Source organism: Ambystoma mexicanum, chromosome 4q (genome assembly GCF_040938575.1).
Source record: "Ambystoma mexicanum isolate Mex_15411 chromosome 4q, UKY_AmexF1_1, whole genome shotgun sequence".
NCBI classification, from domain to species: domain Eukaryota; kingdom Metazoa; phylum Chordata; class Amphibia; order Caudata; family Ambystomatidae; genus Ambystoma; species Ambystoma mexicanum.
The window spans coordinates 444,661,710-444,674,921 of NC_090928.1; the positions used below are offsets into that span (position 1 = coordinate 444,661,710).

General features: G+C 45.9%; 1 protein-coding gene across 1 annotated transcript in view; it reads right to left on the bottom strand.

Moving 5' to 3' along the window:
* The window catches only part of LOC138467253 (uncharacterized), a 436,076-nt gene extending 423,627 nt beyond the window's left edge, over window positions 1-12,449 (bottom strand). Inside the window, exons 1-2 of the mRNA XM_069607272.1 lie at window positions 12,400-12,449; window positions 12,193-12,312 (exon numbers count right to left, since the gene is read on the bottom strand). Of these exons, the coding sequence (XP_069463373.1) occupies window positions 12,193-12,312; window positions 12,400-12,449 (170 nt within the window). The remainder of the gene's footprint in view (window positions 1-12,192; window positions 12,313-12,399) is intronic.
* Between the last annotated feature and the right edge of the window lie 763 nt (window positions 12,450-13,212).

The following is a 13,212-nucleotide window of genomic DNA, read 5'->3' on the forward strand; positions in this document are numbered from 1 at the left end:
ATCATACCACAATTTTGCCCATTTGATGCCCCTGAGAGCATGGTCAATTATAGTTAAGGCCTGGGTGGTAGTATGGTATTTTTGGATCAGTTGGGATGATAATACTGACGTAAAATCAACTGATAGTAGTAACCTGTGATCACGATCATTTTTATTTAAAATCTCAAATTTGGTTATTTTCTTCCAGGCCCTGGCAAATACAAAAATATAATCAATTTTGGAGGAGCCGTTGGCTCCAAAAAATGTATTGTCAGTAGGATGGTCACTGGAATAACACTGATTACATGTTCTTTGCGCCATCTCTTATAAAATGCGAATAGTGTCTATTGCTAATCTATGGGCTTTATTTGGCCGGGAATCTCTTAAAGGAGGGATATTCCACACCTCATCCTGATCGTTCCAAATCCCCTCAAGCTCTGACAGTGGTTCTAGTTGCATGTTGAAATCCCCTGAAGCAACTATGAAGGTTTTATAAAAATCAGAGCCTTCCCAGGTCTAAACCAGCTCCTGAATTTCTGTAAGGACTGAAACCGAATTGGGCGGTTGTAAACATTAAATGGCAGTATGCATTGATCGTTGTTGGTGCTGACTGTCAAGGTTTGGAGGTCTAAACGGGTTGTCGCACAGGATGTTACCCTCCAATTCGGAGATGGGTCGATCCAAATGAGAAATCCTCCATTTGGGCGGCCTCTATTGCCTTTGTGAGGAGGGATTTGGAAAGTCTGGTATCCTCGCAGTTCCACTAGGTCCGTTGCCCAGTTTTCTGGTAAAGGTGAGTGAACTGGGTGTTGACAGATGTTTAAGAAGGCCTGCAATATTCAAAGAAAGAATGTTAAAAGACGAAGTAGGAGCTTCCACTCTGCTGCCCAGTGAATGTCAGCCGCCTCCCTCTAATCTTCCGGTCGCAGTGTTGATTTAATTTTTCTTGAGTCAGCACAAGCCTTGGGGGTCCCACATGATTTTGTAGGTATTCCATCAAATTTTACCTTTACTCACAGGCAGTCCCCTGTGTTACCCTGTGCCTGTGTATGTTCTGGTAGGTGTGCCCTCAAGCTTATTGAGGTTCCCTTGGGTGGATATGTTCTATAATCAATAGCCAGGAGACAATACTTCAAATACTGATTGGCTAAATATATTTTAATGCTGTTTAATGGCCCATCAGGCTCCCGCCTCCGCACACATCTGATAATATCCTCCTGAATTATTGAGGTACACCCTTTCACATTCCTAACCCAACAAATACATTTATCTTCCTGGAAAGCTTGACTTTCAAAAGTGTTGGGGGGCAGCCTGGAGACAATATCCATTACCACAAATGGCAGGTCCAACTTGTGGTACCTTGTGCCAGCAGATTGTAACCTCCTCATGTCAGCTGTACACCTCTCAGTAGGTTTAATTCTATCGGGCCTGGTTGCTTAAGTTTTCTGGACTGTATTAAAGCTGATAAAATCAATGATAGGCATCAGACAGTTAGGGAGTGGCTGATCTCTGGTTAGAGCATGTAAGGCAGGGGTTATATCCTAATTAACTGTGTCATCCGACCCAACACAGATGTTGTATACTGTTCTTTTAAATCCTGATCTTGTGACTCGGTCAAGCTTGGCCGATGGCTGTGCTGGACCCACTTTCGCCACCCGCCATGGGCATCATTGCATTATATTCTGTCCCATCCCAGCAGTTGAGCTTTGCACCCATATTCTGAATGCTACCACTGAAGGATCTGATCTGTGCCATCAGTTAGTGAAACTCTCCAATTAACTGTCCTATGTTAAGCTAAGGAATAAGATCCTTTATTTCACTGAGATCACTTAGGGTGTCAAAATGGTGGGCATTTTTCGCTGCAAGAGCTAGCACAACTCATACTCCAGCAACCCACAACCCCTTGTTTGGTGGACTTGGGATTGCCACTCTTTGAATGCCTGATCTTTTTTTGGACCATACAGGTGGGAACATTCCTGCCTATTTTCCGTTCACCCTGATGTTCCTCAATTTGTTTGAGTAAAGTGTCTTGAGAGCATAATGAATAAAACCTGTTATTAAGGGGAACACTTGGTTCAATCACAATGATCCCCTCAGTTAGTGGAACTGGGGGTTCCTCCAGCATGTTTGATAGACCCGAGTTAACCCCTATGCCAGCAGTGTTTTCAGTGCTAACGCTGCTAACAAAATCCACAACTGCCTGCTGGGGATGTATTTCAATTATGTCACTGGTGGTCACACCCAGGGACCCCACCTCTTTTTGGTGGCAAAACAAACCCCCCCCCCGCACTACCCTTTTTCCAACCATAAAAGCTTTAAGCGGGTTCTTAATCAACCTCATGTTTCTGTCATTGCTTAGTGAGACTCATAGGTGGGTCTTGGGTGGCCGATACATCTACGACAATATCACTATCACATCCACTACCACACAGTTGGAAACGCCTTTACCCATGCCTTGACACACATCCAACTTTTCTACAGTCCTCATCATCTTCCCCCCATTAGTATCTAAACAATCCTGTCCTGCATTCAGTTTTTGATTTCAATGATCAGGACATTTACTTCTTTCAGGGGGTCAAACATCTTAGAGACTTTTTCTATGGGTCTCTATGGAGGTTGTGGCTTTCCTCTTTGACATAATGGCAGTGATGGATGAATCAGTGAACGTGTGTATCCCCGAGCACCAGTTGTTAACGAGAATGTATGATATTCAACAGAAGCAGAAGCCGTGGCAGGGCATGCCCGAGTGGCTCGAGAGGATGGCAGATTCTGTCTCCTCCCCCCCTCAACCCCTCTTCCGCTTACTGTGCTTAAGTTGCAGGTGGGTACAAATCAGAAGCAAGTGCTCACAATCATTCGATAGGCAGAAATAGTAAGTCAATATGAATAACAGACGTTCTGACCACAAACTTCGTTCTGCAATCCACTATGTGATAAAAAAAAAAAATGTTTGGGCGTGGGGATCCTGAGGGTTGGGACATGCTTGGAGCTATTAAGGTGGTTCAGACAACTGGGATGGCTGAAAAAATTGGAAGCAGCAGAACTCTCGATGCATACACAGTGGATAGTACATGGCCCATAAACGCTGTCTAGTAGCCTCCTTCTCCCCAGAAATGATTGATGACTGGGGGGCTCGGTAGGAATGTGGTGGCAGGGGAAGTGTACAATAAAAACCTTACTGACAAAATGTGTCCCTGTCTTCCAAACTCGGGTCCGGATCCCGCAAAATGGGAATTACCGGGCCATTCCGACCATGGCGGGCCCGGTAATTCCCATTCGCGGGATCCGGACCCGGTACGTCCCCATTCCCATTTGAACCTCCATAGGTCTCAATGGGAATGGGGAGGATGCTAACAACGGACCCGTTAATGACGGGTCCGTTGTTAGCATCCTGTTCTGCTAGCTGGTGCCGGTCTGCACATCTGGTCAGACCAGGCGTACAGACTGGGACCCGCTGCAGAACTCGTAATGTGGTGGTCCGGTATGAACGGTGCCGGTCCCTTACCGGCACCGTTCATACCGTGGCCACCACAGTCGTAATGAGGCCCAATGTCTGTCTAGAACAGGACCCGCTTTCCCAGTCCCTTTTCTTATCTCCACTCCTCCTCTCTCCTCAGACTAAGGCCTGTTCATCCCTGGCAAAGACACAATATGCATACTTCCGGACAAGCCAGGTGCTCTGAGACTACCACACTGGTGATTGACACAGAACAAAACCTGCATAACATAACTTGGACAAAGATTATCATTTTTTCATAACACTGGGTGAACACAAAAAAACACTGTGAATGCCAGAGGGACGTTTTGAGAAATTCACACTCATATTTCAATGAGGAGAATTTAAAGCACTACAGTGCAATATGGAACAATTGCAGATATGTGCTTTGAGCATAGAGGTAAGGAAAGTGGCAACTGGAAAAACTATGGCATTCAAAACAGTCACGGTCTAGAAACCACAAGGGGCTAGCCTGAGGTGAAAGCTTAATTATTGGATTAGAGGCCTGGTAATGCACCAGGAGAGAATGTGGCAAAGGGCATGCACCTTTTCACTACATATTAAAATTGAAACATCTACCTACTGTGATAAGGCCAAGGACTTGTCCTTGTCAGGATGGGGAAAGAGCCCCTCTTACTGGGTAGTGGGAGGTGAAGGGGGCAATACAAATACAGAAGGGGAGCCCCAATTCCTGTTCCCCTTTTCCTCTGCCAGCATGTGTGTGTGCAGGCCCTTGTCTATAGCAGTACCAATAAGAACACAAGCCCTCCAGTGTTTTACTTTACCTTCAGGGAAACAGAGCACAAGTATAGTGAACAAAGGGGAATGCCCATTGAGGGGACCAGCTGCAGCAATCCAGGTTTCGATTGACACAGCAAAACAGAGACAAGTCATCACAGCCTCACAGAGCCCTGTCTGCAGCTGCATGGCTCAAAGGAGAGTGACAACTGCTGCTGCAGCCAAGCATGTAAACCACCAAGAGACCCACGTTACAAGGCTGCCGGACTCTGCCAGCAAGCCAGCGCTACATTATAAAAACCTGCTTAACCACCAGGGACATTTTCTAAAACATACCAAGACGGTCTGGGAGAATGGACCACGAAACGCAAACTGCTGCAATTAAATTGGTATGCCACCATGGACATTAAGCCGTGAGCCTGCACAGAGGCAGTGGGTGGGGCGAAGACCCTTTTCCAACTTTTCCCGTGCACATACACATCCGGGGAGGGGCGAGCAGTATAGATTGTATAGGGAAAAGTAACAAATCCCAAAGGAGGGAGAGGTATTAAAGGAGAAACAGGAAGCAGGAAGTGTGTTTTTTGGGCTGAGGTCAGAGGTGGAGATGGAGGATGACCAAGAGACCAACAGGATGAAGGAATGAGCAGTGGCTTGTGGAGGAGAATATTGGTGCAGATGAGGTATTGGCTTAAGAATGAAAGTGGCTGTGCAGTTTGAGTGAGTATGTTTGTATGGTGAGTGAGTAGAAATGAGAGTGAATGTGAAATGAATGATACTGTGTGAAAGGAGGGTGTTTGAGTAGTAGGGTTGGGAGGAGGAGAGTGGTAGTATTAGGAGAGTAGTAGTGGGGATGAGGAGGGTAGTAGGGGTGAGGGGAGGGTAGTAGTGGTGGGAGGACAGTAGTAGTAGTAGTAGAGAAGGGGTGTAGCAGTGTGGAGGTTGTAGTTGTAGTGGAGGGTAGGAGCAGAGAAGAGTTGTAGTAGAGAGGAGTGGGAGGAGACCTAACAACCAAGGGGTTGTAGTGGAGGGTAGGAGCAGAGAAGAGTTCTAGTGGAGAGGAGTGGGAGGGGACCTAACATCAAAGGGTAGAGGCACAGTATAGTAGGCGTGACACATCTGAGGGATTGAGGATTTGTAGGAGGAGTGTGGAGGAGCAGTAGGTTAGTAAGAGTAGTAAGGGGGAGGCGAGTGGACGTGACTGAATCAGTTGTATCCAACAGACCAAGTGCAAGGCACTAGCCAAACTCCCATTAGAACACTAACATTTGCCCAGACTAGTGGAGAGATAGGAAGTCCCTGAGGGAGTTCAGATAGCCTGCATTTAAGGACCAATCAGTTTTATAAGACAAAGTTGTAGATGGTAGGGATCAACATTCAGCAACACCAACCAGTGCTTACGGAGGCATGGGCTATGGAGGCGGGTCGTGGGCAGACGAGAGAAAGAGGGACAACCCCTTAAACTGTCTCAAAGACTTAGAGTGTTTCTGTGCCATCTGTGAAATAAGAGAAAATATACTGTTGGGACCCAAAGTAAGTAAAGCTGAATACAATATCAGCCCTCTGTGACCCATCTTGGAAGAAACGTGGGATGTGGGAAATCTATCTACACATTTTGGGACTGTTTTAAACTCTGCCCATCACTCAAAGAGATATTTGAAACTATGAGAGCCAATTAAGGATTTGGATAACTGGAAACCTAGAGGGATACCCTCCTGTATTAAAGGTTCACTTTATGATTTTCCCTAATTTCTTAACTCCTGCCAGATTCATTCTGAAAGAAAACACAGGTCCCTAGTGAGATCCAGCGTAGGTACAACTATGGCCTACTTCAGCCTTGATTCTTGGTAACTCACATGCCAATCTGTTTACATGTCGCATCTTCTGCTAACAACCACTAGGGGCACCGTTGATTTACTCCCAGGATTAGTATCCCAGATCAACGTCGAAAAGACCACATGATTTTCATCTGTCTAAGGCAATAAGGCAGAGTAAGGAACGTGCAAACAGGAAACGTTGCTCGTCTACCCTTTTCCTATTTAAATCCCTTCAAATGTGATTCTGTTCTGACCTGGGCTTTCAGTAACTGCAAGGCAATGCACATGAATATCGTCTGTAGTGGCATCAAAGCCTTGTCCCACCAGCCTGGGAGAAAGCAGTGGATGGGTAGTGCCTGAATGCCCATACAACAGCTTCTGGGCAGTGGATAACAGCCTTACACATTAAAAGAGGTCAGCATTCATTTTCTTCATGACAGTGAACAGTAACTGTCACTCTTTCTGCATTAATGAAACAGAAATGCAATTTCTTTCTTTTTTCTCTGCACCTTCTCGTCAACATCTAGTTAAACGCAGCGAAATAAAAACGAAACCATGGAACAATGCGTTTACTTTCGTACAGAGAAATTGTCCATTTATACTGTACCAAATGCATGCTCATTTCTAAACATTCAATTTCAACCAAGTTTTCAGTTAAAATGCTTACATTTTAAAGACAGTCTCGCTAGTTAAATATTACATAATGTTTCCACATGTCATTTATTATCATTTGTTGTGTATTAAACTAATGTTTTTTTCACTTCACCAGAACTGCAAAACGTATATTGCTGTTACCACTATGTGCTAATATCCTAGTAGACTCTGTGACGTGTCATTATTGCTTGGGTCAATGATCTGTCAGCTAATTATGGCCCGAGGCCAAGAACACATGAGTATTTGAATAGCCTGGCTGAAGTCCACTGCTAACCCGTCTTGCTTTCCCCATTAACTAAACCTAAAAACTGTGCTTGGCGCTAACTGTTCACTGACTTCAAAATTGAAACTGGAAAAAAACATTGGACCCTTGGGTTTTCCTACCTGGGATAAGCATTCAATGTTTTATGAATACAGACGTGGACAGATAGCTACACATGTCCTTGCAAACCTGCATCCCCAAAAAGGAAGGAGTTTATAGATGTTTAGAGAGGAATCAACCCAGGATATTTGGGATCCTACTTCTTTAATAGCGCCAAGGCAAGTATTCACAACATACACATTCATTCATTCATGCATTCATTTATATGTTAATGATGAATGTGACACACAAAAACAATACTTTACATTACAAATTCGTTTGTCCAACTAACGTAACATCTGGGGTTATTACCACCAGAAAACTCTGAAAGGCATTGGGGTACAAACTGAAAATTATAGGGGCCATAAAACAGCCATGTTGAAGTCCTCTGGCAGTGTGAAAAGCAGGTGTTCACACATGCTACTGTATCTGACCACTGCATCAGTGCTCGAGTACAACGCCATCAGAAGCCTTAGGAGCCCTCCTGGTGTGTTTGGCTCGTCACAAATGAGCCAGAGCATGATCCGATAAACAAGATCAAATGCAGTGATAAGGTCATTAATGTGGCCTTAAGCCCCCATTCCAAGGGCTGGAATAGGTGGTAACTGCCCGGGAGCCCAAGTTAACGACCAGAGCGAAGTGAGGGCCATTAACGAGGGCTCCAGACTGTTACCCCCGTTCCAGCACTTGGTACAGGGGCTTAAGGCCATTAGCATCCCGGGCTACCAAAGCAGAAACCCGGGTGCCTCGCACGTCCCATTCAATAACTAAAAATGCTTTCTGAAGATGGCTGGCAAGGGAAGGCGGGGCTCCGTTCAGAGCCCCTACTCCCCTTTCAATGGCAACCTCGTGGAGCCAGGGGGAAGGAGCAGCTGCGGCAGCGGCACTTGTCACTGCCAAAATAAGGTAATTAGAGGGGGTGGAAAATTTTTTAAAAAAAGGGGATGGAGGGTGGAGGAATGATGGCGGTGGGTGAGCCGGCCATCAGGTGGCATGAAACGCAGACTTTCATCTCCAATTGAAGCACTGGTTCCTAGCCACCTGATTGGCTGGCTCCCCCTGACAGGGTGCTAATGGCCCTTTATATAGTTAGTTCCCTAACATTACCATATTTATAGAATTGAAGAAGCAGGTTTACGGACGATTAATGGATCCAAACCCTGCACCCAAACTACAGTTGAAAATCAGATAACATGATGTTCACAGTTATGCAATAATAAAAATAATCTTTCCTCCCTCCCCAACTGCCTCAAAAAGTCTCTTGGCCTAGAGTATCAGATCTAGAATGGCCATTAAGCATTCCTAAGCCATTTTCCATGGGAAAGATGTTAAAAGAAACTGATAGCACATGTCTTTTTATTATAACTGCTTCTTTAGTATATCTGATTACACACCTATAGCAACAAAAAACCTTGCTTATTGGAAACCCTGACTGAAAGACCTGGCATTTGAAGCATAAATAATAACTGCCCAGATAAAAAAATATATTATGATAACTGTATGAAAGAATGTTGCTGCAAATATCTTTTGGAACAATTTCAATTTGATAGTGAAGTGCAGTCTCCTCAAGTTATATAGGCCTACAACATGAAATGCTTACAGAACTGCAGTTTTTTACAACTAGGGTCCAAAAGTAAGGGCTCATGAAAATATTCCAGAACCTCAACACTAAGAGAGGTCAGCTGGATACCATGAGTGTTCTGTACTCAAAGTGAGGCGCACATCATGGAATGACTTTGACTGAGCCTCTCTGAAAAGCAAGTGCGGAGTTGCTGAGCAGAAGTGGCGGGCATCAGGTACATCCTCTGACAGACTGGCCTGACGCCTGCTCCAAAGGCATACAGACTCTCCATCCGCTTTAAGAAGAGGGCCCATATCCAAGCCTGTATCGCTGGGGCCTATACCAACGGATGAGGTCTCTAGACAAGTCTTCTCTATGAAAGTCTCCTCTGCACAGGTGCTCCCCTGCTCCTCCAGAACATTCAAGGACAACATTTCCTCCCTTGTGCCAGCATTTGCTGAATTCTGTAATCAATCCTTTGCCACTGGCTCCTTCCCGTTACCCCTAAATCACTCCCCTGTGCATCCTCTCCTCAAAAAAGCCCTCTGCTGACCTCTCCTGCTCTACTAACTACCACCCTATCTCCATTATCCCCTTTCTGGGCAAACTCCTGGAGAAGCTGGTCATCTCCCAACTTATCCAACACATTGAATCTGTGGATTGTTTCCACGACCACCAGTCTGGCTTCAGAACAGCCAGAGGCACGGAAACTGCTCTACTGAACATTCGTGAAGACTTGCTCTCAAATCTCGATTCCAACTCTCCTTCCCTTCTTATACTTCTGGATCGTTCCTCTGCCTTCAACACGGTCAATCATGCCACCATAACTCGGCTCTGTGACACCCTTGGCATCACAGCCTTGGCACTTGACAGGTTGACCTCATTATTACTCTCTGACTGCCCTTCCCATCTCTGCCCTGGCTTCTCACTTCACAGCAAAAACCCATGACATTCCTTTCTCTCTCACTTCCACACCACATCATACACCAACACCCCTGGAGCCTCCCTCGGCCCCTTCACCACTTCTCCTCTCTTCTCTCACTCCCATCACACCTGACAAGTCCGATCTGTGAAGGCCTCATCCAAACAGGTGGATCCCTGCCCCTCCAAAACTGTTAAGGACAACATTGACTCTCTCGCTCTAGCCTTGGCTAATCTCTGTAATCTCTCGTTTGCCATGGGAGTTTTCACAACTTCTCTTAAGGATGCCCATGTGCACCCTCTGCTGAAGAAACCGTCTGCTGACCCCTCCATTCCAGCAAACTACCGCCCCATCTCTATCACCCCTTTCCTGGGCAAACTCCTGGAGTAGCTGGCTATCTCTCAGCTCACCCTGCACACAATATCTGCTGGTTGCCTCCACGACCATCAGCCTGGCTTTAGTGCATCCAGAGGCACGGAAACTGCTCTTCTGAACACCTGTGAAGACCTGCTCTCAAATCTTGACACTAACACCCCATCTGTCCTCATTCATCTTGACTTCTCCTCTGCCTATGACATGATCGCATGTCTCTGTGACCCCCTGGGAATCATAGGTCAGGCTCTGGCGTGGTAAACCTCCTTCCTTTCCGTCTGGCCATCCCAGGTGGAACTTGGGTCCTTTCTCTCCACTATCACTCTTCAACCTGCGGCATCCCCCAGGGTTCTAACCTATCCCCACGGTTCTTCAGTGTTTACATGACTGCCCTGGCACGTGTGATTGACAGTTTCACCTCTAACTTCCACTGTTATGCGGATGACACAGAACTCTCCTTCAGGCTACCCTTAGCCACCTCATTTACCTCGCTCATATCTGACTGTCCGCAATTCAGTCATGGTGTCAAATGACCTCTGCCTCAACGCCAGTAAGATTGAGGGCGTACGCATTGGGACCCCTGATCCCGCTTTCCCATTCTCACTCTCTGCCTGCCCTCCCTCGGCCTTTGCGCCTGCCCCCACCTGTGAGGCAAAAAACCTTGGGGTCTTTTTCGACTCCACGCTCTCTCACATTTCAGACATCTCTAAAAAGTCCAACTACCAGCTGCACCTCCTCAAAGGTACTCTTCCTTTTCTCACCTTCCCCCAGAGGCTCACTGTCTCCAGAGCCCTGGTTCTCTCAAGGCTGGACTACTGCAACAGCCTCTTACTCAACATTCCTGCCTCTGCTATGCACCCTCTGCAACTCATCCAGAACAGAACCGCAAGACTTATCCTTGCCCTCAAGCCCAGGGACTGCATCTCTCTGGCGCCAAAATCCCTCCACTGGCTCCCCGTGGCTTCAAGGATCAAGTTCAAGACCCTCTGCATTGTCCACAAGGCTTTCTGGGGCCTGGGTCTCACCTATCTGCACTGATGTCTTTCTAAATATTGACCCTCCCGAACCCTCCGCTCATCTACCTCCACCCTTCTACGAGTGAGCTTGCTCTCTAAGCTGAGATTTGGAGGGAGATCTTTATCCTCAGCAGGAGCCTCCCTTTGGAATAGCCTCCCTGCTGGCCTCCGTCTTGAGCCTGATCTCCTTATGTTCCGTAAACTCCTTAAGACATTCCTCTTCTCCTCTTCCTTCCTCTACCCTGCCAACATCTCTCTCCGCTCTATCTCTCTCTCCCCCCTTGTCCACACAGCATGCCGACTGGCCGCCGTGCGTACCTCAGAGTCTCACAGGTCTGCGGCACCCTCGCCATTCCTCCAGCACTTGCCTCTGGGCCTGCACTTGCTGCATTGCTACTGCACTTGGTCAATGACCCATTGAAAATTGCATCTCAGCACTTACCCAGTTTATGACTAACTGGGTGCTCCTGGACCCCACCCTGCAGTTGTCCTCCCCATCCCTCCCCTCTCCTGTACCATCTATGCACTTGCCCGATCTGAACCTACCATGCCTTGAAGACCGTCTATCTTTTCCTCCCTGTCTCCCCTCCTGCATGGTGGCGCCTCTATGCTCCAGGAAAATCTGCAGAATAGTCGTCAGACCGATTTGCTGCTATCTACACTGTTAATTGTATTATATGCACTTACTCTGCCTGGGCAGACCGGTATCATTCAGAAACTCAAAGACTCTGAATGACTGTTGCTCTTCTCCCATTGTTCCCTCCCTCCTTGAGCGCTTTGAAACACTTGTGTATAGGCGCCTTACAAATAAACATTACCATACCATACTACTGTGTTCTCCATTCCTGCCTCCCTCTCCCCCGCTCACCTTTCCCATTTTCTTCTGACACCACGTGACCTTCACTCTTTGCATTCACTTCAGCTATAATCTCAAGCAGGCACTTGAGTCACCCCCTCTTGCGGCCTTCTGGGTCTACATACTCACCATGGCCTTGGCTTTTTTCTCTTCTCCTGCAGACCACGTTCCTTTCTCAAGGTATACACATCACCATGTCAACACAGGGGATTCAGTAACATGTCCACCCAATGGTGGTATGAAAACTAGGTGGCCGAGGAAATATGTTGAAGAACGCAAACTAAGGGAATTCTAAAATTACACTTTATATAAAGCGGGAACTACAGCCTGAAATGCTAAAGCACAGTCACACTGAATAGTTTTACTGCATGGGGAGAAGCTGGGCATCGAAATTCTGTAACACAAAGACAGTGTTTTACTTACGGACTTCCTTCCTTTGTCCCTCCTGTGCTTCCATTGCCTGGATCATCATCTACATGGGGACTGTCAACATGTATGGAAACCTCATGCGCCTTTTTGGAAACCGATTTTCTAGTTTTAGTTCTAAAAAAGAGACATGAAGCAATAGGTATCTCTTGTGATTGGATATTCAGGTAATTAAATTAAAAATGATCAATCACTTTACAAGACAATAGCAAAAAGGTATTTATGCTAGCATTGTGTATTTTAATAACAAACATTTAATTCAGTGTAGTGACATTTTATTCAGGTAATTAAAACATACCCTCTTTTTGTGGCGGCAATGTATCCAATGAAACCTACAGACACGCATCCAAGCAGAGAACTTAATGCAATTGTTGCAATGAGCTCAGGGGACATAGGAATCGTTGGAGTTTCTTCAAATTTAACATCCACAGATTTTCCAAAAACTTTATCTAGTTCTCTTTGCAGTTCCTTGGGCATATGTTTGAACATCCTGAAATAATGAACGATTAAATCATTGTTTGATAGAGCATTCAAACTAGCATGTTTAGAATGTATTAGTACAATGGACAGATACAACGTGGTGTTGCAGCAGACAGATAATTGGTCATATTAGCTTTAAGTCTCTAGCTACAATTAATATGTATGTGTCGATGGTAGAATCACACACATAACATGGAACATCTATATATATAAACACTTAGGTTTCTGTACTCAGCTGATGAAATGTATCAGTGTTAGGTTGCACTCTGCTGTCTAAATAGCAAAGTGCACCTCTGTGTGACTTCCACTTAAACAACAGCAATAATTTTAATAAACAGAATGAGCACAGTCCTACGCGGTCACCTTCACCTTCCACTATCGTAAACATTCGGAATAATTTCAAGTTACTTCTTTCCACCCCCACTTCGCTTCATACAAGGCACAGCAGTTCCTGTGTCAATGGACAGTTAATTACTAGCTCAATGTTTCAGTATCTAAAGAGCGAAACGATGTAGGACGAATGCCTCTTCACAAGCT